The sequence below is a fragment of the Miscanthus floridulus genome, chromosome 8 (assembly GCF_019320115.1).
Source record: "Miscanthus floridulus cultivar M001 chromosome 8, ASM1932011v1, whole genome shotgun sequence".
NCBI lineage: Eukaryota > Viridiplantae > Streptophyta > Magnoliopsida > Poales > Poaceae > Miscanthus > Miscanthus floridulus.
Genome location: NC_089587.1, coordinates 218282515 through 218309463, shown reverse-complemented (window position 1 = coordinate 218309463; position 26949 = coordinate 218282515). Strand labels below are relative to the sequence as shown.

General features: G+C 45.0%; 3 protein-coding genes and 1 pseudogene across 3 annotated transcripts; 3 read left to right on the top strand and 1 right to left on the bottom strand.

Moving 5' to 3' along the window:
- Positions 1–1113: 1113 nt before the first annotated feature.
- Positions 1114–17157, top strand: LOC136478180 (kinesin-like protein KIN-7D, chloroplastic). The gene is made up of 23 exons (XM_066476527.1): positions 1114–1502; positions 1601–1698; positions 2689–2778; positions 3190–3242; positions 3791–3856; positions 3965–4018; positions 4158–4217; positions 4647–4725; positions 5856–5923; positions 6346–6408; positions 6572–6676; positions 7183–7287; positions 7367–7474; positions 7578–7724; positions 7982–8164; positions 8325–8480; positions 8624–8842; positions 9295–9435; positions 9521–9646; positions 9736–9786; positions 10214–10261; positions 10347–10538; positions 16263–17157. The coding sequence occupies exons 1-23, from the start codon at positions 1249–1251 to the stop codon at positions 16785–16787; spliced, it is 2991 nt and encodes a 996-aa protein (XP_066332624.1). The 5' UTR covers positions 1114–1248; the 3' UTR covers positions 16788–17157.
- Positions 10565–15926, bottom strand: LOC136478182 (uncharacterized; annotated as a pseudogene).
- Positions 17158–21221: 4064 nt separating the features above from the next.
- On the top strand, positions 21222–22305 carry LOC136474998 (uncharacterized). The gene has a single exon (XM_066472557.1). It carries the CDS (start codon positions 21280–21282, stop codon positions 21730–21732), a length of 453 nt encoding a protein of 150 aa, XP_066328654.1. The 5' UTR covers positions 21222–21279; the 3' UTR covers positions 21733–22305.
- Positions 22306–23607: 1302 nt separating this feature from the next.
- Positions 23608–26922, top strand: LOC136474997 (replication factor C subunit 3-like). Its single transcript, XM_066472556.1, has 9 exons — positions 23608–23992; positions 24352–24568; positions 24705–24784; positions 24879–25038; positions 25206–25287; positions 25852–25981; positions 26066–26129; positions 26421–26489; positions 26596–26922. The coding sequence occupies exons 1-9, from the start codon at positions 23806–23808 to the stop codon at positions 26633–26635; spliced, it is 1029 nt and encodes a 342-aa protein (XP_066328653.1). The 5' UTR covers positions 23608–23805; the 3' UTR covers positions 26636–26922.
- The last annotated feature ends 27 nt before the right edge of the window (positions 26923–26949 follow it).

Here is a 26949-nt window from a genome sequence, read left to right as displayed (position 1 = left end):
AATAAAATGAGATCTTCCAATGAGATTTTCCACAAAATCTTCTCTTTCTTACAGAAATGGCAAAGGAAGGTGACACCAGATATTTTGACGACAAGATCAAATCAATGAAGCTGGCTGGAATCTTTCAGAAAGCAAACTAAGAATATATAGAAGTTGAAGGTCTTTTTGTGGTGATTTAGATTGAGCCTTTAGCTCTTTGTTTTGGCAATAGTGTTGCTGCATTGTTCTCTGGTTTGATTTGAACCAGGGTTTTGTCTTACCTGTAAGCTGGTGTCTCTAGCGGTGGTGTTGGTGTGCGTAAACTTGTTTACACTTAGATTGCTTTATATGAAAGCAGTGTTTTCTTCTATAAAAATAATAATTTAAGGGCATGTTTATTTCACAAAAGCTAGAAACTGAAACAAAGAATCATAGTTGTTGAGCTACTTTTTGAAAAAACTAGAAAACTATCTGGTAAGAAAATAAACTAAAAACTGAAAATATATTTTGGATAACTTTTTTTTTTGCTTTTGATATACCAAGAAGCTAAAAAATATTATAAACATAAATAAAAAACTAATAGGCGGAGACAAAAGCTAGAAAGCTAGTTTTTAAATAAAAAACCAAAAGCTACAGCTCAAATAGACGCTCCCTAAAGACGAACGGGACTTTACTCCAATCACAAGCGAACCAAAACACAGTGCACTTTTCATTTCCAGCGACTGAACTTGCTACAGGTTCTTCTTTTAATACTAAAAAGCAGTACTACAACTGATTGATTGATTAATAACACCATCAAGTTAGCAACTCAACTAAACCATTTTAAAGACGAACGATTTTCCTCAGCCTCTAATAAAGTCTAAATAAAGCGCCTGCAACTGCAAGCAAAACTAGCAAGCGGCAGGCACATAATAATTGCTGAACTCCATCGACTTCGCGTAGTCAACGCCTATTAACCAGTGTGTTGACCTGTCAGCGTCGGGTCCCGCACGTCGGCGTCGCCGCCCCGTTTGCGCCCACGCCCCCCGTCCCGCTCCCTCCGCTGCCCAGTTGGCGAACGGAAAAAAGAAGGGGAGTTGGCCTCAGTTTTCTTTGCTTCCACAACATCTTGCAACCCCCGCCCCCGCCCCCCCCCCCCCCCGCTTCCGACGGAAGCAGAGGGTGTGACCCAACCGGAAAGGGGGAGGAAAGCCCTAGGAGAAACCCGCGTAAAGCGACCGGATCCAATGGCGGGTGCCTCGTGCTGCTAGATCTCGCGCCGTGCGGGCAATGGCGACGCGGCCGGCGTCGCGGCAGCGGAGGGCGGGGCACTCATCGGCGGCGGCGGGACCGAAGGGCCCGCATCAGCAGCAGCTGCCGCAGTCGGGCTCGCCGACGTCGACTACCACCACGACCACGTCCTCGTCGCGGCTCACGCCGGAGCTCTCGCTCGACGGACCCGTGTCCCCGCTGTTCGCCGGGTTGGACGAGGACCCAACGCCCAAGGAGAATGTCACCGTCACTGTCCGCTTCCGCCCGCTCAGGTTCAGTTCGCTCTGGATTCTGGAGCGGTGCTTGGTTTGGTTGCGGTTGGATTCGCGAAATGTGGACTGATTTGGGGTTTTGGTCGTCGCTTGTGAAGCCCGCGGGAGATTCGGCAGGGGGAGGAGGTCGCGTGGTATGCGGATGGTGACACGGTTGTTCGGAGTGAGCAGAACCCCAGCGTCGCCTACGCTTACGGTATGGGTGCGGTTTTGGCGTCTCATTTGTGGTTGGATAGTTGGATTACTCTGGCACTTGTGTACTCCTTAGTCCTTATTTTAGTCAATGACTGCATAGATTCATTGCGGGCATATGCAACCTGCCTTTTAACCGCCTATCAGTTTTACAAATAGGCAGGAGCCATTTCGGTGAGGTTTAGAGATTATTGTAATTCAGCACATTCGTAGGAAAGACTGAAAATAGCTTGCCGTATCCATCTGGAGAATTGAGCGCTCTGACATTTTGTTGGCATGCAATGGAAACCATTGCCTCAAAATTTGAGCAACTGTGTAGTTTTCTTGAAGTGTTCGATTTCCTCTTGATATCGATAGAATGCCTGTTGTACAACGGATGATCAATTTGTGAGAAACTCAAATTGGGACATGGTAGTTTTGTCATCCAATGCACTGGGGAATGAATTACGTGCCTTGGGCTCCTTTGCTTTACCATATTCCATATGATTGTGACTAGGTCATAACTTGTGGTTGTACTCAGGCTAAGGAAAAAATAGTTCATCTCATAGAAGTCCAACTTGTTTTATTCATATTTCAATGTACCTTAATGTTTACACTTACCTTTTAGCTTGTGAGGCATCTGGGTGCTACATAGTTATGTCACTGTAGTCTCCGAAAACAAATGAAATGGACAATGTCACTTAGGACCTCCAAATTACAATAATCATTTTTTTGCGCTATACTCTCTGTTTGTAGGAATCAATTTTGCCATTTCTAGGTATGGGCCCCAAAATTACTTATTCAAAACTATGAATCAAAAACTTTGTAGCATTGGTGTCACGTTTCTCCTATAATATAAGTCAGTTAATAGAATCATGTTGCATTGCCGCATGCAGCAAGTAGAAATTATTATCCGGGCTTGAGTACCAGGAAAGTATGCACATTTCTTAGGCTACCAATTTGGCACCTCTTTAACTCTAATTCTGAATACAGGCTAATATTATTTGTTGTCCAGATCGGGTTTTTGCACCAACTACTACGACCCGTCATGTATATGATGTTGCAGCTCAACATGTTGTTAGCGGTGCCATGGAGGGAGTAAATGGTAAATATATTTTGTTTTTGTGCTTATATTTTCTTCAGTATCTTATAACTTAGATCAGGGCAACATTTTTCTTTTCCATTTTCAAATATTGTGTTGCAGTATAAGCTACTTCCTCCGTTCCAAATTATAAGACGTTTTGTCTTTTCTAGATACATTACTTTTATTATGTATCTAGACATAGTGTATATCTAAGTGCGTAGCAAAACATATGCATCTAGAAATGCCAAAACATCTTATAATTTAGAATGGAGGGAGTATCTTCTATTTATCTTTACAATATTTACAGTTGGGTTTAATCCGCTCATGTTCATTCATTGAATGCAACAACGGATTCTTGGCTTGATTGGACACATGTATCTTTAATCAATTCTCTGAAATAAAAGTTGATAAACTTCTTCCATACTGTTGCAGGTACAATATTTGCATATGGTGTTACAAGCAGTGGGAAGACACACACGATGCATGTGAGAGAACTTATAATACTTCAAGCTTTTATATTTTTGTTTTTTGTCTTAAAAACACTAGTTATCTCATTCTTAATCTATTGCTGTTGGACTGTGTAGTGCACAACGTAAATTCAGAAATAAATATCGTGAGTAGCTAAAATGTGATCGCAGCTTGTGGTGTAGGTTTTCTTTCCCATACAGTTACCTAAGGTTTCTGTATTCCTATACCAAGTCTCTCATCCCCATAAAGAGGAGAGGAAATGAAATTGCTCCACTCCCTAAATTCTACTACTGTCATGCATGACCATATGCAACTTTCCTCTACTTAATGGAATGAAAGTATGACACGCAGCTCTCATGTCTTAGTCCGAGAAAAGAAAATGCAACTTCCTTTCTATTATGTTCTTTGAAGCATATGATTTGCAACTTTCCTTTCTATTATGTTCACGCCAGCATTTATTTTCCATTTTTTATAATTGTCTGGAATAATATTGAACACATTCATCCGTTTCTTCATATTTTGAAATGTTTCTTAGTATCTTGATATATTTGTTCTTTTGGGCCAGGGAGACCAAAGATCCCCAGGGATTATACCTTTGGCTGTCAAAGATGCATTTAGCATTATACAAGAGGTATTTTTTAAATACACACCCATCTTGTATCATGATATGATGAAATATGTGTCGAAATGATGATGACAGTGCTCTGTGCACTTGCCATTGCTTTCTTTGTCTTTGTAGACACCAAATCGCGAGTTTCTCTTTCGCGTGTCATACTTGGAAATTTATAATGAGGTTTGTCACCGTAATCATTTTTGTTATCATCATAATATTTGTTATTGGAGGTACCTCTGCTTGTTGTATAAACATACTCTTAATCAGAGTTTATATCACAAAATGAATGGTTCTAATCAAGGGCTTATTGGTTTTGTAGGTTGTCAATGATCTACTAAATCCTGCTGGTCAGAATTTGCGAATTAGAGGGGATCCTCAGGTGCTAATATATGCACTCTCTCGTCATTAGTCTTACTCTTTCTAGTGGCTAAGTTTTCAAACTAACAAACAAATGATTTCTCTGGTGGATGATTATTGCCTTTTTTTTTCTGAAAATTTATACCTGCATTGTAGTGCCATCCAAAGGTTGCCAGTTGCTGTTTCACATTCATAGTGTCTTTCAACTTAATACTGAAAGCATGTATTTTCTGGTGTCTTAAAATTTGTATACTTGTAGGTTAAATGTTACAGTACATTCTTCCCTTGAAGTCTAGAACAGGGATCCTTGAAAACATAATCCTTTTTGTGAAGAGTTCCAACTGGCAGAATAATTAAAATCCACCCCCAAGATTGTCTAGCATTTATGATGGATGCAATGTATTGTTTTGCACAGTTTTCTGATAGTTCCGGTCTGCATTAACATTCTCAGGGAACATTTGTTGAAGGTATCAAGGAGGAAGTAGTATTATCTCCTGCACATGCCCTGTCCCTTATTGCAGCTGGAGAAGGTGATTTCCAACAATGTCTTCACATGATTCTGTTTCAGAATTGATCTTCATGATAGGTCTAAACTTTCATGTGAAAAATGGTCTCGCAGCATGACACTAAACTACTGAAAGTGTGACGTTAGGAGGAAATTTCCTTTCAAGTTCCTGAAAAAAGGCTCCTGGAAAGCTCTGAAACTGACTGAGCGTACCTTTGTAAAGACTCTAGAAAGGTGAAAAATCGTTGAGTAGTGTAGTGACTAGTGAGCGAAATGGCACTCTAAAGGAGCCTCTTGTTTGCCATTGTAAATAATATATGTTAACAAGATGTTACTAATATGGAAATACTTCACATACAACTAATTTGTACGATTCCAATACAAGAAGTTGTTTGGACCCTTTGACTGATATGAGTCAGCATCCAAGCGATTGGCCATTTGGTCTCCTGGTTGTGATTTGTGAAGGAGTGGTAGAAACAGGTTGCACATATAGCAAGTTAGCAACACTCCTGATTATAAGACTTCTAAACAGTGACCAGGTTTCCAGTGGGCTAGGTCTGTCAGTCTTTCACTCTTTCCTTCGCTTGTTCCGTCCACTCGCTATCTTTCTGTCCGCTTCATCTGCTAAACGTTGTTTTGGTTCTGAACTCAGGCTCCTTAATGTAATGGTCTCCTCCAGCTTCTAACCATGCCACCTCCTTTAACGGTTAACAAAACAAAAAATCTACTGTTAGTAGTTATATTGGAATTAGAGCGTATGTGGAGTTGGACCATAGTGGTAGCATGGGTGTGGGCGGTGTCATGAGATGGACTAGTCATTATTTCTTGCTTGGTTTGAATGGATGCAATGCTATCCCTCTTATACAAACGATTTGACTTGACTCCTAAGGAACTTATCTCTAAATTCTAAATTAAGGCTTTAAGGGCAATTACCCCTAATACATAGAATAAATCTAAAATGAAATAATTATGCTACTACTTATTCTAGTGCATTTCCAAGTTTCAATTAACCTCTAAACTTCTGATGGTAGGTAGCTAATCTTGTAAATGTAGTGCCCGTAGTTCTTAACTTGCTACCATTCTACTATTTTGTTCCACTGAGTTGTCAGCATATATTTACTAAATACTAATTTGTTGTGTCCATTCTGATTGCAGAGCATAGGCATGTTGGATCCACCAACTTCAATGTACTCAGTAGCAGAAGTCATACTATTTTTACTTTGGTAATGAGGCAGCACATATGTGCAGATTAGTTTTTGTCTATCCGCTATTTGAAGAGCAAAGATCTCATATTTGGTTTTGCATTGGCACATTGCAAGTCAGTACTGTTGAAATATAAGTGAATTGCCGAACTGGTTCGTGCATGCAATTTAATATGGTTCAGAGCCAGAGGTCTTGAGTTCAAATCTTGGCTATTGCAATTAAATAAAATATTTGTTGCTCACTCCTGTTTCCACGTTTGAGGCTTGAGGGCGCCTGCACGTGAGGTGGAGTATTGAAGTACAAGTGAATTATCCACCATTTTCCATCAGCTTAATCTTTTGGGTTAAACTGATTGGTGTATGCAACTCAATAATCAATTGTAGCATGCTTTAATTGAAAGAGCTGAACATGATGCTTATGGATTCATTTTATTATGTGACAGACTATAGAGAGCAGCCCTTGTGGTGAGTCTAATGAAGGGGAAGCTGTCACTTTCTCACAGCTGGTGGGTTTCTCTCCTGCTATTTGTTACCGTTGATGACCACCTTAGCATGTAGTTACATATACTAGTGTAGATTTGTGTATTTTCTTTTGTTTTGCATCCGGCGTCTCTTGATACTTGCAGCCAGAGCATAAATTGATTCTTTAATTGTGTCACTCATTTGCAGAACCTCATCGATCTGGCAGGTTCAGAGAGCTCAAGGGCAGAAACAGCTGGAGTACGGCGGAAAGAAGGATCTTATATCAACAAAAGCTTGCTAACTCTTGGAACGGTAGGATTCACTAATAATACACATCATTTTAGTTGTGTATCACAATATTTTGAATCCGACCCTTACCACTTTCATGTTTTATCCATTCTACCAATCATGGTCCAACATGTCACAGATTGACTTGATTTTCATGAGTTCAATTCAGATGGATAATTTTGAAATGTAAGATTCGCTCCCACTGGAGGTTGAACCTAGGAACTAGAGGTGCTATTCCGGAGTCAAAGCACTGGCTATGAATACTTGTGCGTAAATTAAAAATGTTCACATAATGATTTGAAATATTGGAAACCTCCATATGGATGTGTGGCCCTGTTTATTTACTTTGCTGGCACCGTTGTTTCAGTAAATCACATGATGTGTTAAATATTAACTTCATGGGCAAATGTTTTTTCAATCAAGTTGGATGAAAGAAGATTGCCTATTATCCCTTTTACCTTCAAGAATCTGGTTAAACAATGCTCCTTTTATTTTGCATGTCAGCTCTAGCTCATGTTTTCCCATTTCAGGTGATATCAAAACTGACTGATGGAAAGGCTACACATATTCCATTTCGAGATTCAAAATTAACACGACTACTTCAGTCATCCCTCAGTGGTCAAGGACGTGTTTCAGTAAGTTGCTCATTGCATGGCGGATACTAATTGCTAATATTATCAGGATATTTTCATAACTGTTTTTTTTCTTTCGCAGCTGATTTGCACAGTGACACCAGCATCAAGTAATTCTGAAGAGACCCATAATACACTAAAATTTGCCCACCGTGCGAAGCGCATTGAGATCCAAGCATCTCAAAACAAAGTAGGCCTGACATTTACTTGATAATTATTATTAGGTTGTATTTTATCCCTGATGTCAGTTTTTTCTGATATATATGCTCCTTATCTGTTTTTCTGTTTTGCAGATTATAGATGAAAAATCTTTAATAAAGAAGTACCAAACTGAGATTCGGAGATTGAAGGAAGAGCTAGAGCAGCTGAAAATGGGTATTATTACCGGCACGCCGTCGAAAGATACCGAGGAAGATAATATCATCCTTTGGAAGCAAAAGGTGCTATGTTGTTTTATTTCAGTTTAATATCTGCTTCTGGCATCATGCTGGGCATAATTATTTCGTTTTTGGGGAAATTTACTATATATCTTATGTGATTAACTGGAGTGTTTTTAGTGAATTTTGTTCAGATAGCCTTATGCCTTCTTTAAGTGCTGTATACATAGTATAGATTAAGAATAATATAATGCCACATGTGTGCGTTGTCAGCGTGCCCTCGAGTCCTCCTAACAATTGTTTTTCCAACATATGAAAAGCTAGAAGATGGTAATGTCAAGCTGCAGTCTCAGCTGGAACAAGAGGAGGAAGCTAAAGCTGCTTTGCTTGCAAGGATCCAGCGTTTAACAAAACTTATACTGGTTTCTACTAAGGCGACTCCGACTTCCCGATTTTCTCCACATCCTGGACCAAGACGAAGACATTCTTTTGGGGAAGAGGAGGTTTGTCTATATATACTTACGAAATGGTGATGGGGAGCATTGAACTAACTTCTGTATTAATTTTCTCCGTCCATGCCTTTTGGGAATAGATGGACGAATCCCTTACCAGTGTTTCTGTATCAAACATAGAGTTGCTAAAGTTTGCCTGCTAATTTTGCAGCTGGCATACCTTCCATATAGAAGACGAGATATAATGATGGACAATGAAAGCAATGAATTACTTCTTCCTGTTGAAGGGTTTGGTGTATCACTTGAAGATTCTTCGAAGGAAGAAAAAAAGAATAGGAAAGGACTTCTTAACTGGTTCAAACTCCGGGTATGCCAGCTTCGCACTACATTGCAGCTTGTGTGCATGTCAATACTCCATAGACGCAACTTTTTGGCCGCTCCATAGAAGTTATGTTGATTCCTGGTTTTAAATTAAAAAACAATCGATACATGTGCTACACTGATTTTCAGAAACGTGATGGAGCTTCTATTCTGACAAGTTCAGAAGGTGATAAGTCCAGTTTGACTAAATCAACCGCTCCTTCAACACCTATTGGGGAAAGCGTCAATTTTCCTGCTGAACCAAGAATATCAAATTCATTAGCTGGTGAGAATGTATCAGCTGATCTGTTTAGCATTGGTCATGGGGAATTTCCTTCTGGCAGCATTCATGGCGAAGAAACTCCTTTGGTATGTTTCTTTTAATCAGATGGTACATAGCAGTTCCAAGAATAAGAATTGCTGTATCACTAGTGAGTTTATAGAGAAGAATAAAGATGTTCAGAAGTATAGTTTTGTCTTGAAAAGGCCAATTATTGTGACTTCTCAGTTCCCGTTCTAAATTTATGCCACATTTGTCAGGATAATTTTTCTACTACCATAGTATTTACTGTTCTTTATAGCTATATTAGAATATTAAGATATCAGCATATCCTAGTCTTTGCAGTTACTGTTAATTGTCTCACTGCTTAGGAGTTACTGTGCTTAGGAGTTTATAGATTGCATAAATTAAACTGTTAATTGTCTCACTGCCAACATTGAGATAGTGTTGCCCTGTTCAGGATGAGATCAGATATATATGCATTTTTTTGGTTTCAATAGATTTCTTTACTGACATGCTGTAATATGTGATGGGGTACCAGGCCAGTGGAAAAACAATGGACCATGTTGATTTGTTGAGAGAGCAGTTGAAAATTTTGTCAGGGGAGGTTGCATTTAATACAAGTGCTCTTAAACGCCTTACAGAGGAAGCTGGAAGAAGCCCAAAGAACAAGAAGATTCAGGTACTCGTATGGTCTTAGCTAGTGTTGTGTGCTTTTACAAGCTTTCTTTGATACTGTAACGTTTTACCATTTTTGGTATTCAAAGATGGAAATGAAGAAGAAGACCGATGAAATTAAGGGGAAGCAGCAGCAGATAGCATCTTTGGAGAGAGAGATAGCTCATGCAACATTAGGAACTCAAGGAAAGGTTGACATGTTAGAGCTTTCACCGGTAATGTTCTATATTTGTTTTGGTTTCATGCTATCTCTTTACTGAACATTTCTGTTTAACAATTGGATGGTTCTTATTGATTTTTGCAGTCTTATCATGAACTACTTGAGCAGCTCAATGAGAAATCTTTCGAACTTGAGGTACTGATATAAAGTCTGCCTTGCTAAAAAATACTTCTGGACTGAAACTGATGCATTTTTTTTAGGTCAGAAGCAGGAAAAATGCATACCAATTTCAAGAGTTAACACCTTTTTGAGACATTGCTGACATGCCATAAGCAATTTAAGATTTATGAAGAAATTTTGTCACTATGTTCATGTTGCATGCTTGCATATCTGACATTTCATTAATACAAGACACTCAATTTTCATCACTATGGCTCACCTTCTCAAAATTGAAAATTAGTATACCTTTCAAATTGTTCTGAATTGAGTCCGGCCATCAATTACCCTTTTTATTTCATTTTATTTTATTGTAAAAAAACGTGTGATTGCAATAATCCAATTATATTTCTTGGTCTTTTCATTCGATTGGTGTTGGGTTATCATTAAATATTTCTTATTGCAGGTGAAGGCTGCAGATAATAGAGTGATACAAGATCAGCTGAATGAGAAGGTTAGATGTGCGAGATTGTTTTAGATGAATGGTGAAATGATTACGGTCAATTTATGACACTTCTTTGAATTACTTCTGCTATCAGATAGGCGAATGCATGGAATTACAAGCTGAAGTTACTCATCTCAAAGAACAGCTGTCCCAAGCTCTTGAAGCTAAAGATCTGTTGTCGAATAGCATGATACACAATAGTAGAGTTAACCATGAAGTTGAACACCATGCTGATCAAGATGTTCCAAGAGAGATCTCTTCTGAACCACAGCAAAAACAGCAGCAGGTTTGCTTTCTGTGCCCTAGCTTCCACTTCCTTAATAACTGGATCCAAGGATATCTGTACCTGTAAAAAGGGTAGACCCAGTACCGGAGGCTCCCACACGAGTGGGGTCTGGGGAAGAAAAAAACCGAGGCAAGCCTTCCCCCCGCAAAATCTGCAGAGAGGCTGCTTCGAACCCATGACCTGGTGACTGTGAGACAGCTGTCACCACTTCCCCAGGCATGCCCTTCTTATATCTGTACCTTTACACTAAAAAACGGAATTTGCAGTTAGCCATTGTATCTGTGGTCAGGCCGTATTATGGCTTCATTAACACTCAATATTCAAAGTATACATGTAAGGATTATTAATCATAAACACTAAACACTTGTTAGCACTAAATATGCAAACTTCCATGAACGCTGCTCGGCTGCTGTTAGTTTTAGTGGCTGCACGCTTATAAAAACTATAAGAGTAAAGTTTATGGCCGGTCCTCGAACTTGTAGGGGTGTATCATCCCGGTCCTCAAACTCAGAAAGTGTGTCATTCCGGTCCTTAAACTCTATTTAGGTCTCATATTCATCCAAACGGGTCTAGGTCCATATGTCAGCGCTTATCTGCCGCCGGGACCGGGACGTCGTCGTCTGGGTGAACAAGCGTGCGCTGCTCTGGGCCGTGTTCCTCTGCTCCTCCTCCATGCCGCGGTGACCACCGAGGCGTCCGCCAAGACGTGCCGCGACATGGAGTGGCCGTGCTGGACCAGGCCACCGTGGGGACCTACTGGGCCTCGACTGCTGTTACGACACCTGGCCTTGCTGCGGAGGAAGTAGGGAGGAGAGACGGGGGCGAGCAGGCGTGGGGGTTTGCGGCGTGCTGGAGCCGTGATCCTAGTTGCGGCAACAGAGGGACGAGGAACAGGAGCGCCAGGCGCCCGAGGGAGATAAGAATATCTCAATCCCAGGCTGAACCTCCAATGTTCCATATGGTTAGCCTTTATAGGCGTTACAAGACCTGCCAATAACATAGCTAACCGACTCCCCAAGTCCTGGACTCCTAAAACAACTCTTAACCAATCAATCTAACTTAACTTAGACTCTAACTCTTCCTCCAAACCGACTCTGTAGACACAGCGCATGCAATGACCTGACCGCGTGCTAGGATTAGCCACGCTGCCTACGATGATAGGTCTTACCGACCATAACATCACTCCCTTCCTCTGGAAACAGCTCGTCCTTGAGCTGGAACGAAGGGTGAGCCATACGGAAGCTGTCCACTGACTCCCAAGTTGCTTCAGACGGTGGCAGACCAGCCCACTGCACCAAGATGTGCCAGGAGCCGCGCTGCAGCCGGGAGCGCAGAACGCGTTCAGGCAGAAGTAGGGGGCGCCCATGCTGAAGCGGAGGCAGTGGCGGCGTCGAAGTTGGAGGTGTGCCGATGAAGGGCTTGAGGACGCCGACGTGGAACACATCATGGATGCGAGCATTGTCAGGCAGCTGCAGGCGATACGCCACCTGACCAATGCGCTCCACCACCTGAAAGGGGCCAGCATACTTGGGCCCAAGCTTCCTTCGCGCAGCCGGCTCCAACGACTGCGTAGAACGGTTGAGCAAGCGCAAGAGAACCCAGTCTCCTACTGCAAACTCCAGGAAACGGTGATGGGCATCATGGAGCTCGTCAAGCAGCTCCTCGACGGTGACGGCATTGAGTGCCCGGTAGTCGACGCAAAACCTCCAGGTGTTGTCCTGTTTCTTGACCAGCAAAACAGGTGTTGAGAACGGAGATGTGCTGGGCTGGATCAGGCCGTGCTGTAGCATGTCCTCACACTGCGCCTCAAGCTCGTCCTTTTGAATTTGAGGGTATCTGTAGGGACGAACAGCCACCGGCTCGGCTGCTGGCTTGAGATGAATGCGGTGATCGCAGTCACGAGCCGGGGGCAGACCTGCTGGAGCGGCGAAAACGTCGTTGTATGTGTCCAGGAGGCGCTCCAAGAGGTCCTGCTCAGATCCTGTGTCGGTGAAGAGGGTGTTGGACAGCAGAGGGTCGGCTGTTGGTGCTGGCAGCGAGCCCGACGCCTCCACTCCCACCCAGACAACGCGACGGCCACGGAGGTTGAAGGCCATGGTACGCGTCGCGAAGTCGCATAAGATAGGTCCCAGGGTACGCAACCAAGCGATCCCCAGGATGACGTCGCAGCCCTGCACGGGGATGGAGAACATGTCGAGGCGGAAAGATTCCCTGCCGATCTGAAGAAGGACGTTGCGGCCCAGGCCTTGGCACGCCATGCGTTCGCCGTTGGCCACTACGACGTGAGCGCCCCGGCTATCGAAGAGCTGCAGGCCCGCACGCGCGCAGCACTCGCCCTGATGAAGTTGTGCATAGACCCGGAGTCCAACAGCGCCGTGAACTCATGCGCACCGATCCGGACGCGCAGCTGCATGGTGCCCGAGTCGCGGATACCTGTGATGGCAGACAGGGAAATCATAGGGGCATCAGGGTCAAAAGGGGGCGGATCTACAGCAGGTGGCGCTGCCTTGTTGTCCTCAGCGTCGTCGTCCGGCTCCTCCACGATGTAATCGGCGACCTCGAGGTAGAAAAGCCGGGCGCACTTGTGGCCCCGCACATAAGGCTCGTCGCAATTGTAGCAGAGCCCTTGCCTGCGACGTTCCGCCATCTCCTCCGGCGTGAGCCTCTTGAAGGGGCGCTGCGACGTTGCCGATGAAGAGGATGAGGTTGCAGAGATCGTCCCTGTGGCTGCAGGAGTCGTAGGGGCCACTCCAGTGGCGCGGCGGCGTGGCGGAGGTGGCAGCGCGAGCTGCATCGGCGCGTTCCGACGCTCGTACGCACGTGCCAGGTGCATCGCCCGCTGGAGGTCCTACGGATCGTGGAGTTCCACATCGACGCGGATGTGCTCGGGCAGCCCTCCGGTGAACAGTTTGGCCTTTTGGCCCGGCGACAGCCTGCCTGCATGCGCCGCCCGTGCCTGGAACGCCTCCATATAAGCATCAACTGTGGAGGTGAAGGGAAGGCGCGCCAGGTCAGAGAGATGATTGGTGCTGAGGGGCGGACCGAACCGCTGTTGACAGAGTGTGCGGAAGTCATCCCAGATTGGGCGCCCAGCATCAGACTCGAGCACCAGGTACCACTGCTGGGCGACGCCGGTGAGGTGGTACGACGCGAGCCAGACCCGGTCTTGATGGCGTGTCTGATGGCCATTGAAGAACTGCTCGCATTTGTTCAGCCAGCCGAGCGGATCCTCCTTGCCGTCGTATGTCGGGAACACGAGCTTGTGGTACTTGGGAACCACGTGACCCTCCTGTGCCCCTTCCATCGGCAGAGGAACAGACATCCGCGCAGGTGCCGACACCGCCGGAGCCGACGCCATTGGCATGCCCCCCATGACGGACTCGAAGGAGGGGATCGGCGAGGGTGACGGCGGGAAGCAAATCTGCGTGATCGGCACGCCGAACTGGCTGGCCGACGTCGGTGGAGCCCTTGGTGCAGCGGTGGTCGCCATTGGAGCTGATGGCGCTGCAGTGGACGTCGGAAGCACACTAGACGACGCAGAGCTTGCATCTGGGAGTACGGGCGCAGATGAGGCCGGCAGCGCAGCGAAGCCGGGCTGCGGCAACTGTGGTAGGTGCGCTGCAGTGGGCAGGTCCCGCCCATCAATGGCCATCAGGCGCTGCGCCATGTTGGTCATCTGAAAGTTCAGCAGGGCCATCTGGGTCTGAATGCCTTGGATGGCATTGGTGAATTCCGTCAGAGATTCCGCAGGGATCGCGTACATCTGCGGCGGCGGTGAAGGCTGCGAGGTGGGGGAAATCAGGGCCCCCGATGTAGCAGGGACAAGGGCGCCTGATGTGGCTGGAACCCCAGACGTGGGGGGGCTTGAGGTGGGTGGAATTGGCGGCGGAACGGCCCCGGACGTCGACATGATCTCTGATACCAGATTGTTACGACGCCTGGCCTTGCTGCGGAGGAAGTAGGGAGGAGAGACGGGGGCGAGCAGGCGTGGGGGTTTGCGGCGTGCTGGAGCCGTGATCCTAGTCGTGGCAACAGAGGGACGAGGAACAGGAGCGCCAGGCGCCCGAGGGAGATAAGAATATCTCAATCCCAGGCTAAACCTCCATTATCCCATATGGTTAGCCTTTATAGGCGTTACAAGACCTGCCAATAACATAGCTAACCGACTCCCCAAGTCCTGGACTCCTAAAACAACTCTTAACCAATCAATCTAACTTAACTTAGACTCTAACTCTTCCTCCAAACCGACTCTGTAGACACAGCGCATGCAATGACCTGACCGCGTGCTAGGATTAGCCACGCTGCCTACGATGATAGGTCTTACCGACCATAGCAACTGCACCGGGGAGCGCGTCAGGAACGCCGACACCGTCCGCCACGTTCGTCGAGTGGCAGCAGCTGCAAACGGCGCAGCTTGTCGAGATTCACGTCCGTTGGGTGCTCCGACCCGTCCGGGGTACCGGCGCCAGATGCCTACGAAGGTGGCCCCCGCAGGACTCACAGGAAGCGGTGGCCGCATCGCTAGAGTGTGGCCGTGATCTCCACCAGCTGTGGCGGATCGAACCAGCGGTCCAGCCCATGCACCCAGGTGACTGCGCATCCAGCCATGCGAGACGTCCGTGAGACGCCGAGCGGCCGCCGAGCGACAACACATGGAGCTCATGGTACAACATGACGAGACTCGAAATATTAGTTGCGGATGCTGCTGTGGAAAAGTCCGAGCTCGCACTCGTACTCGTGCGCGTAGAAGGAGACGCGGGTGACGCGCATGCTGCGGATGGGCCCAGGTGCGTGGCCACGCAGCGCGCAAGCACGCGCACGACGGCGATGTCGGAGGTCCTGGCCCACACATGGCGCCCTAGTTAGCTCGTCGGCGCGCTGCTGTTCGTCCCGTGCGGTAGCGGCAGCGGCGGCTCTCCTGCGCGTCGGCAGCAGCGGCTGCTCGCCCGCGCGGCCGTGGGGGCTGCTCGCTCGTGCGTGCCTGTGTGGCAGCGGCTGTGGCGGCGACGCGCCCGCACGGCCAAGCAGCAGCGGCTCGCTCGCTTGCGTGACGGCAAGATGAGAAAGAAGAAGACTTTTTCAAAAGAACCCTTGTAAAGTTTATAAATATTTCTTTAACTTTTGTGTCTGGACGATTTTATATATAAACCCCCGCTAATATTCTATTCAAGCAATCAAGTTCTTTCTCAGTACACGGGCAAGGATCCATGCCCGTTTGGATGCATATGAGACCCGAACAGAGTTTAAGGACCGGAATGACACTTTCTGAGTTCGGGGACCGCCATGAACTTTACTCAAACTATAATTTTATTTAAGGTATAAAACAGAAGCAAACACTTTTTCACTGAAAATTTCTGTTGTCTTCTATCCTGTGGTGAATTTGTTGAAATAGGCTGTATTTCATCCACATTTTTGTGGTCATACACTTCAGTGAAACGATTACCATGTTTGCAAATAGTAGATTATGAAAACATTATTTGGTGTTATTAGTATCTGTGATGTTCAATAGGCCCAATATCATATGAAAATTTTGCATTCTATATTGCAGTGTCTATCCCCTAGTTTGTAAGTATAGGACGTGTAGGCCAAGCTAATTAGTGAAAAGTGAACTAATTAACTTGTCTTAAACGCCATATGTTTAAAACGGAGGGAGTAGCATTTTTATATTTTCATTCTTATTTTTTGTAGCTAACTTTTCCATCTTATTGGCTCTGTGGTCTTCAGTCAGTTGAAATCAATGAGCTGAAGCAAAAGGTGTCTGAACTCATTGAAATCAAAGCTCAACTTGAGGATCGCAATCAAAAGCTACTGGAGGAAAGTACATATGCAAAAGGCTTGGCTTCAGCTGCTGGTGTTGAATTGAAAGCATTGTCAGAAGAAGTGACCAAACTGATGAACCAAAATGAGAAGCTTGCGACCGAGTTGTCATCGCTGAGAAGTCCGACTCCAGCTCCACGCAGAGTTAGCAATGGACCAAGAGGTGCTAGGAGGGAAAGCATGAGCAGGCGACACGAGCCAGCTAGCAGAAGAGACACGAATGCAAGCCATGAAAGGGAAAAGGCTCTAGAGACCATGCTTATGGAGAAAGAGCAAAAAGAAGTAGAGCTCCAAAGGAAGGTCGAGGAGTCAAAGCAGAAGGAAGCCTTCCTGGAAAGTGAGCTCGCCAACATGTGGGTTCTAGTAGCAAAACTGAAGAAGCCCCAGGGTTATGGCCATGAGGATCCGGAGGCCAAACATGATGGCTCGTGACGTCGTCAGTTATGATATCTAATCATGAAAAATCTGCTTGGCTTGGGTGAGGGTTCTGTATGTAAGTTTTTCGTATCCGTTTTTCTGTTTCTTAGCATGAATTAGTGTCTCATTCTGTATATTCTCCGCGTGATAAGTATGCCGGTAGTGCCTTGCCTGACTGTGCCTAGAGCTTTTTATTGATGCTAGAGCGGCATTTTGGGTTCTTCAGGCACATAATCTGGGTTTGAAGAAACAATGGACAAGTGTTTGGAAATCTGACGGGTTTCTGATGCCCACTTAAAAATCTAACATGTATTTGCTCATCCTGATCTTGGATATTGAAAGGATAACAAATGTGAATATACCCTGAAGTGTGAGTTCTATTGTATCAGAACACTGTGTATTGCCTGCCTGACCTTACTTTTTATGCTTCATATACGTACCAATTATGCTTGTTTTTGGTCTTTTTATGTGACGGTGCAATGCAACGTTCTGGGCGCGACTAACCTATCCTTGAAGTACGTTCTGGTTCTCTGGCCTTAGCTATGGTTGATTCTGCCGAATTCGTTACGTACTCTTGACTGTTCCTCTTCCCTTCATCCGCAAGCCAACTCCAAATATATCGAGAACTGACTGGGATTTTACAGGCTGCAAGGCAAAAGTATGCATGCATGAATTCCTGGGTTTTGCAAGCCAAAATATGTATGCATCGAAGACGGGGCACATCATGTCTGATATCTGTCAAGCATAAACCATAAACTATGCAAATACGCTGCCATTGATTTTTTTTCCAGTGAAGAAAGGATTTTATTAATTTGACATCATTACATCGAGTTTATATTTGTATAATAATCTTGAATCCACTTCCGACCTCTGTATAAAAACACACAGCGAAACAAAAAGAGAGAGAATAAACTGGGCAGGTAATTACCATCAATCCTATGGTTGCATCACTGCCTATGTAATGACCATCAATCCCATACAGCAGTAAAATAAGAGGTGTTTAATTGTCTCGTTTCTATCACAAAAGCCATAGTCAATTGCGTTTGGCTAGACTATCTTTTGTTAAAATAACCCAGTGATGATTTATGTTTTCTAAATTCAATACGACTGAGTGGAAGAAAACATGCCAGATTCCATAATAATGCAAGTCACCTTCTAGCCCTGCCCGGATCTCCGTTGGTCAAGACTTCAAGAGGGTTTGCACGTTGGTCAAGAGGGTTTGCAAGTAGCCGTGATGTGCAATTGTGACGCGTCTCGTGAGCAGATGACACTCTAGCCCTTTTGCCCGCTTTAGTTGGTTGGTTGTGTGGAGATATTTGTCTACTCATGAATTGTTTTTCATGTAATTACTTAATTGTAAAATTTGTTGTTGATCCTTGTGACTCTGGTCTTACGATTCTTTTACTAATGCAAAACAAAAAAATTTGAATGCATGCTAGGATTGTTTTGATGTCTTGTACCTTCTTCCCCTCTTAATGAAAAGCATGTCCAGACATCTGAAAAAATAATCACATATAAGTAAGAAGCTTGGGCTGCTGATGAGGGACTTGTCCCTATCGATGAACTTTGGTATAGACTATGTTAACATCCAAGATCGTTTGAATTAAAATTTAAATTCTTTGAACTTAAAACGAATATTTGGGCCTCTACACGATCTCAAAGAGCAAAAGTTATATATCACACCGAGAGCTACAACTTGGTACTAACCATATCAATGTTTGAAAATTCCAAAATTTTGAATTTCAAAAATATGATATTATCTCAAATAAGAAAGTTGTCAACTATTAGATCGCGTTGAGCACTAAATTTTTTTATAAAGCTTGTATTTATCCAACTTTATATAGAAATTTATGATTTTTTATATAGGAGAAAGAGAGAACACCTAACATATGGGCCCACCATATCGTCCGCAAAACTACCTAAGAAAAAAATAGTCAACGGGCTTAGTCTGGTACTCTGGTATCAAAGTTTGAGATAGTTTTTTTTTTTAAATCCGGCGACTAGTTCAGCTACCTAATTAAGGGATTTGCTAAATTTCATGTGCCTGAATTTTTGTTTTCTTTTAGGTGACGATTATTACATATATTTTATATTGAATGCAGTTTTAGTCCGTTGCGATTTCGGTAGACACAATATGCAATTTTTGGTCCTGAGAATAGAAAAACCCCATTAGCAAAACCACAAACCTGATAAAATCTTATATGTGTTAGCACAAAGATAATTTAATAATTTATAATTATTTCTATAGTCAGACAAGGATAAAAATTTAATATATTATAACACAAAGACCTATATCAAACGACAAAAATGACAGTTTACTTATACTAATTGGTAGTATATGAGTGTTGCCTAAAATTATCTTAAAATTCAGGTACCTGAAATATAGGAGAAGTGCGTAAATAAATCAGACAAGTTTTTTTTTCTGGCATCATGGCACTTGACATTGCATTACTCTTGTCCTATTGCAATTCGTAAGATGTGGGTTTTATTTTACAGGAACGTTAGGATTAGTGCGTTCGGACGGTTATCTTTCCGTTGGACGCCTCATCCATCGTTAACTTCCCACTCTCGAGTTAATAAAAAAAATCTTCACTCCTTGCTCTTCAGACGCAGCATATCCTCCTTTCCCTGCTTGCTCCCTGTGCTGCTGCATCCACCCATATGTCTTCCACGTTGCAGTGCTTTGCTCCTACCTGATCCCCACCAACCTCCGTTCCTTCCCATGGAAGGCATCCCCCCTCTTCCTCGTCCGTCGCGACTCCCCATCCGCCCTCTGCGCCACCGAGGTCCGTGCCATGGCGAGCACACCGGCGACCTCCACGCGCCGCCCACCCGCCCTATACGCCACGGCCGCCCATCAGCCTGTTCACTTGCTCGTATCTGGCTTATAAGCCATGTCTTATCAGCCAACGAATAATATTTTTCTCTCACACCAAATCAGCCAACAGTACTTTCAGCCATGGCTTATAAGCCAAACCAGCCCAAACGAACAGGGCGCATGCCACCCCCACCCTGTCTTCTGTGCGCCGCTGCCCAGCTCCGTGCCACCGGTGAGCACACCGGTGATCTCCACACGCTAACAAACCTCCATTCGTTGAAGCAGCAAAGAGATGTTTTGCGCTGAAAGCGCATGTTTCAATTGCTTCAGAGGTATGTTGCAAGTGTTTTATATCGATGTTGCAAATGTATATCAGGATGTTGCACATGTTGCAATGACTATACACGTATGTTTTAACTGTATGTTTCAAGTGTTTCATGTGTTTCAGACGTATGTTTCAAGTGTTTCATGAGGATGCTGCAAAAGTAGATCTAGATGTTGCATATATATGCATGTTGCAAGCATATGTTTCAAGTGTTTCATACATATGTTGTAATTGTTTCATCTGGACGTTGCATATGTTTTGCAATGGCTTCACACGCGTTTTTAAGTTATTTTTAGATGTTTTTAAGTGTTTCAGATATACGTTATAAGTGCTTCAGCTGTTTCGGACGTATGTTGTAAGTATTTTATTTGGACGTTGTAAAAGTAGATCTTATATTGTATATATTATAATGGAACCCATCTGCCGCAACCGCTTGCAGCTGTTGGGGACGTCGCCGTGGGTGACCGTACGAGGCAGATGCATCCATGGCACGCATCCACCATAGGTGATTGGGATCCAGAGGTGTGACATGCAGACCATGCCCATGCTACTGGTTAGGTTGTGACTAGCGCCCGTGGGTCGGGACTCGTGCGGTGGTGTGCCAACAGGGAGGGAAGGCCGATGCAGTGACGTTACCCACGACCGCGGCTGGATCGTGCGCGGGACGTACGAGCTGAGCGGCTGGAGCTGCGCCGGACGTCCGGGTACCTGTAACTCCCTTTTTTTATCCCTCAAACCCCAAAAAACACAACTGGATATTCCGGATGGCTACAGTAGCCCTGACGCAGAACAGGAAGCCCAGTGATCCAGCGGTTCAAAATGTGCGCGAGCGGACGGACCAAGTGGTCACCACAAGAAATCCTTTGCATCGCACGTCCGCCGTGAGCCCGTGATTCTCAAGACCGACCACTGCCGGCCAGGCTTGGGAATCAATCGCTCGCGCCGACGTGTGAGCAGCGCTTTCCAAGCCATCAACCACTCACCCTGAACGCCCTGTTCCATCCGTCGGTCGGTCGGCGCCTGCCGCCTCGTGGACCAGAGCGCCGCACCAGCGCCCGCGCTTCCTAAATTCCACGCCATTGTGACGGCCGCCAGCCCGGCTCCATTCGTCGGCGCCTGATCGACGGCAGGGCACGCGTCCCCGCGCGGTTGGCTCCATGTCGCGTCGCGTTCACCCCTTGGCGAAGGCATCGCGGAGTCATCCCGTCCCAAGTAAAGCGCAGCTCGGTGCCTGCAGACTCCCCTTCCCCTTCTCTGCCCATATATACCACCCTCTTCTCACCCTGCTCGGCACGCTCACGCTCACTGGTACACACGGACACACCACAGGCGCGCGCACGAACACAACTGATCGAACAGCTAGCATGGCGAGCGGCGGCTCCTACGACGACCAGAGAGCGGGCTACGGCGGCTCGGCGACGCCGTTCCACCTCCTCGTGTTCCTGGGCACCGTCGCGCTGCTGGGCGCCACGTCGCTCTACTCGCGCTACGAGTCCGCGGTGGAGAGCCTGGTGGAGCAGGTGCGGTTCGCCGTCGTGCTGTCCCCGCTGCTGCTCCTGCTCGCGGTCCAGTACTGGGCGGCCACGGCCGGGTCGCGGCGGCCGCGGGGCGGCGCCCTATCGTCGCTGCTGGTCGGGGACCAGCCCTCCTTGTACGCCGGCGGCGGATGGGGCGGCCAGCACCACCAGCGGGACGGCGCGGGGGCGGCGTCGTCGTCGCCGTGGGGCGTGGCGCTCGCGCTCGCCCTCGTGCTGCTCCTCGTCTCCTACCACTCCTGCTTCCAGGACCTGTGGTTCCCGCTGGTCAAACGCCGGTGATCGAGCTCAGTCCAAGCCTTGCAGGCTGCATCACCACCTTCTTGCAGTGCTGCTCGATCGCGCGTGCGCCGGAGATGGGGAAGAATCACCGGCTAGCATCTAGTAGGATGCTCCTGTTAGCGGTGGAGGCGGTGTGATTTCGACAAACACACTTGCTAGCTACCCTCCGTCTTACATGAGAAGACGTTTGACTTTTTTATACAGTTTCACCACTCATCTTATTAAAAATTTTGTGCAAAATATTATTTTTTTTATGGTGACTTACTTTATTAATAAAAGTTTTTCAAGAGTCACTTAAATTTGACTATATTTGTATACTTTTTTTTTTGAATAAAACGAGTGGCCAAATTTAGAATAAAAAAATTAAAATAATTTGGGATGGAGGTAATAGTATCTACGTGTACTGGACACTAGTATACGTATTTAGAGCGGATTTATTTCGATGGACAGATTGTCAGTTATTAGTTGATCTACACGGGCTGTGATCAGTAGTAGTATATCATGTAAATATGTAATTACTGTAATGATAGAATACTGAATAATAATAAAGAAAAAATGGCAAATTCTTGCATATGTCCAACCCTGGCTCCGTTCGGCTTACCCGTATTCGATTTGTTCGGCTTCTTTTTTTAGCTGAAACAGTATTTTTCTCCCACAACAATTCAGCTAGAACAGTATTTTTTAGCTAGTTTCAGCTAAAATTCTGTCAGCCGAACGGCCCTGTATACTCCTTTAGCCTTATAGTAGTACTCCGTTCATCATTCTGGTGTTAGCAAACGACTTTATTCGATTCCCCAGTCCCCACTTCTAAGAATATTTTTTTTTCTAGAAAAAGACTTGTAAGAATATGAGCCTCTTTTCTTGTTTATAACATGCCGTGCATGTATACTTTTTTGTTGTTGTTAAAAAGTAGCAAAAGTTATTACCGCGACCAGACAAAATGGACGTATTGAGACGTCTCGTCAAAATGGAGAGCCTGTGGTAAGAGAGGTCGTTGAATGAAGAGGATAAAAGATGAAAAGAAAGGCCAACAAGAGTTGTTGACATACATAATGTAACCACCGGTTGCAACCGTTTACCGGATCTGCAGCCTGATCGGTTGGTTGGTTTGTGATGAAGTACCGTTGGTTGGTTTGTGTGAAAAAAAATATTATTCTGACTAAAAATTTATGATCGTTTACGACAAACCTCAGCCAAACGAACATGCCGCTGGACCATGGAGAATTTCAGGACGTAGAGATGTGGAATCTTAGTCCTGGCTTTTGGCAACAAGACAAGAACCTTGCACTTTCTTTCCTCGCTTTCGGCCGCTGATAGATGACTAAAGGAGCTTTTCTGAGCTAATCACCGTGTGGGACTGAGCTCTACGGCTATACCAGCCTACCACACACATTGATACATGCCACCCAAAACCATAAAAGACACTACTATTCCAGAATCCATATTCTTGTTACCTCCTACTTGCAGGTCTCCCGTCGCATCTATGATTGTTCTATTCCCCGGATAATCGTCCACTGCCATTGTTCACTGGCGTAGTTTTACTAAAAATATGCTCCTACCTTCCATTATAAAATGTCCATTGAGCATGGCGGGCGTTTTCATAATTGTATATTAGCAAGTACGGAAATGGGCATCGTGATTGCCGAATTAATAATTCTACAGAAATGTCACTTAATTTCTACTACTGTATTATTACTAAAAGTACGTATATGGATACAATACAATACAGTCCGGGACAAACACCACCAGTCCTGTCAAAAAAACCCATCAATGTTAGACTCCATATGCAGTTTCACATGGGCTTTTGTTTTTTTTATAAGATGGGCTGGGTTAAGGTCTCTCGGATCGGAGTCGAGCCCAAAAGCTTGGCCTTCTTCGAGCAACCATACTCCTGCAGTCCTGCGCCTAGCCTACGGCCGCAGCGCGGCGAGCGCTGACGTCTGACCACTCCGACAGTCCGACCTCGCACTCACTCGCCAAGTCGCCAAGCCGTCCTAGAGCGAGAGGGTTTCGAATTGGCGCCAACCATTCCCCCCCAATCCCGCCAGCCAGCACTAGGGTTTCCGCTCCGCCATGGCGGGAACCGCCGCCGCCGCTCCCATGGACATCGACGCCGCCGCGCCGCCTCCCCCGCCGCCTGGTGCGGCGGCCAAGGGCAAGGCCCCGCTCTCCGCCGGCGGCAGGGCTGCGCCCTGGGTCGAGAAGTACCGGCCCCAGTCCCTCGCCGACGTCGCCGCCCACCGCGACATCGTCGACACCAGTAAGTGGCCGCGGCCGTTGTGCTCGTGCGATGGCTGATGCGGGGTTTAGGGTTTTAGGAGGGATTTGGGTGGGGTTCTATTAGATTTGCTTTCAGTGAACGCTATGGGGTGTGGTCCATATGTTACCGTGATTTTCTTAACGCATTATTGTGCTAATCTTTGTGTCTCGTATAACCTGTATGTGGGTTGACACTAGGTCCTGAATTTGTCTATCTCCGCAAGTCCGCAACCACATATTCTGTGATTCCTGAGTTATAACTTGTTACAGTATTAGCTAGAGTACTAAATTCTTTGCAACTGTGCTGGTTGGGACTGTAGCATATGAGATAAGCTGATGATTGTCATTTTCTTCTTGTAGTTGACAGGCTTACAAACGAGAATAGACTTCCACACTTGTTGCTATACGGGCCACCTGGCACTGGGAAAACATCGACGATTCTGGCTGTTGCGAGGAAGCTATATGGGTCTCAGTATAGCAACATGATCCTGGAGCTCAATGCATCAGATGAACGTGGTATTGGTGTTGTCAGGCAGCAGATCCAGGATTTTGCTGGCGCACGCAGCCTCTCTTTTGGGTATGCATTACAAGTCTTGCAACCTTTTTTTTTTCTTTTGATAGGGAGTCTTTCAGACTTGATATGCAATCAAGTAATTCTGTTTGTCATAATACTGTCAATAATACCCTTTTGCCTTCCATTTAAATTTCTACAGAGCAAGGCCTTCTGTTAAGTTGGTCCTCTTGGATGAAGCAGACGCAATGACAAAAGATGCACAATTTGCATTGCGAAGAGGTGTTTCTGTTGTTAAGACTTTACTTTGTTCATTGCCATGATATTGCTGTGCATTTTTCTTCCTTACATCTATTTAATCTGCCCCTCCTTGCAGTCATTGAGAAGTATACAAGGAGCACAAGGTTTGCACTCATTTGCAACCATGTCAACAAAATTATCCCTGCACTACAATCAAGGTGCACCAGGTTTAGATTTGCTCCGCTAGATGGCAGTCATGTTAGAGAGCGTCTTCAACATATAATAAAATCTGAGGGGTAAGTACTTGTTTTCCTTCTAAGATTATACAAGAATTCCCAATAATTATTTCATGTTACTTGGGAACTCGGTTATATTATACCATACTTTGCGATCTTCAAATGGTGTTATACCGGTATAGGATTCTGGTCCTATCTGCAATGTTAATTTTTGCATGTACTTGCAGGCTCAGTGTAGATGAGGGTGGCTTGACAGCCCTAGTGCGGTTAAGCAATGGTGATATGAGGAAGGCTTTGAATATATTGCAGGTTATCCCTTAATTGCTGTCACGCTGTGCATTTGACCCAACTATTTTTAACCAGGAGTTTTGATATCTAGTCATTTAAAGATATAGAAGTTGCGCATGTGGGAGCAAGTTAAAACAAGGCACAAAAATTGTTGATGTTTTAGATCTGAACAAATCATGCATTCTGATTTGCATAACTGTTGTGTGTACTTCAAGTATATGACTAATGCTATTCTTTCAATGTTATCTATTACTAAGTTCAACATTGAGATGAACCATAAAGCATACTAACTCTCCCAAAATTTAGCCACTTTTGGGTTTGTCCGAAGTCAAACTATTTTAATTTTGACCAAGTTTATAGAAAAACAATTCATCTATGAAACCAAATAAGTACATTGTATACTAATTTGGTGTCCTACATGTTTATGTTTTGTACTATAATTTGGTCAAACCTAACACATAGGACAAACCTAGAATTTTTGGGATGGAGTAGTTTTTTTTTTCATTATATCAATTGTTTTGCTCTATAAACTAATCCGCCAATTACAATGGCTTTGACAATGACTTACCTTTTTTTTATGTGCAGGCAACACACATGGCATCCCAACATATGACAGAAGAAGCTGTCTATCTTTGCACAGGAAACCCCATGCCAGAAGATATTGAGCGGATAGCATTTTGGCTATTAAATGAACCGTTTTCAACCAGCTTCAAATGTATTCTTAGCTACCATCTGTCAATATGATCCTTCTGATTATTCAGGATTCATTGTCTAAATGTATGTTTCCTTATCCGTTTAGATATATCTGACATGAAGATGAGAAAAGGATTGGCCTTGGTTGATATCATACGGGAGGTTACTATGTACGCACTACCTGCTGCCTACTAGCTCAACGTTCTTCATATTTTTTCTTATGTAGCATGGAATTTGAAGGGCGGGCCTGGTGCAAGCAGTAGAGTCTTACCGCTTGTGACCGGAAGGTCCCAGGTTCGAGTCGCGGTCTCCTCGCATTGCACAGGCGAGGGTAAGGCTTGCCACTAACACCCTTCTCCAGACTCCGCACAGAGCGGGAGCTCTCTGCACTGGGTACGCCCTTTAGCATTGAATTTGAACCCCATGTAGCATTGTTCTAAATTTTCTGGTCTTTTGTGCAGGTTTGTGTTCAAAATACAAATGCCATCTGATGTTCGTGTAAAGCTAATCAATGACTTGGCTGATATTGAGTATGTCCTTTATACACTTCTACAGTTGAATTGTGTTGTTCTGCACATAAATTAGCTTACCTGTCATTCTATGCCATAATTATGTTTTCTTGCTAATTCTACTCAGATTGCCAGAAGTAGTCATTTTAGTTCACACAAAAGTATAGGTGGTAGGTAGTTGCCCAAATTGAGGATGCTATGGATGGAAGACCAACAATCGGCCTGTTCGCTGGTTGGTTTCTGGGCTGGTTTGGGCTGGCTGGTGCTGGTTTTATGTGAGAGGAAAACATTGTTGGTATGGCCAAGCTAACTATTTATTTGATACGTCTTATAGTTAACTAAAGAACAACATTAGGACTTTGTTAACTAAAATTGCCATGAATCATTAAATCAGCACATTGATATAGATGTGTAGTTTAGCCCTTGCAACAGTTCTACACTGGAACATTTTTTTAATTCAGCGAACTTTGGATGCCGTAGT

Coding starts and splice junctions, on each gene's coding strand:
- LOC136478180 (XM_066476527.1), top strand. CDS start 1,249: ATGGCGACGCGGCCGGCGTCGCGGCAGCGGAGGGCGGGGCACTCATCG. Junction 8,843..9,294: donor ATGGCGAAGAAACTCCTTTG/GTATGTTTCTTT, acceptor ATGGGGTACCAG/GCCAGTGGAAAAACAATGGA. Junction 9,647..9,735: donor ACATGTTAGAGCTTTCACCG/GTAATGTTCTAT, acceptor TGATTTTTGCAG/TCTTATCATGAACTACTTGA.
- LOC136474998 (XM_066472557.1), top strand. CDS start 21,280: ATGGCGAGCGGCGGCTCCTACGACGACCAGAGAGCGGGCTACGGCGGC.
- LOC136474997 (XM_066472556.1), top strand. CDS start 23,806: ATGGCGGGAACCGCCGCCGCCGCTCCCATGGACATCGACGCCGCCGCG. Junction 23,993..24,351: donor CCGCGACATCGTCGACACCA/GTAAGTGGCCGC, acceptor TTCTTCTTGTAG/TTGACAGGCTTACAAACGAG. Junction 24,569..24,704: donor GCACGCAGCCTCTCTTTTGG/GTATGCATTACA, acceptor AAATTTCTACAG/AGCAAGGCCTTCTGTTAAGT.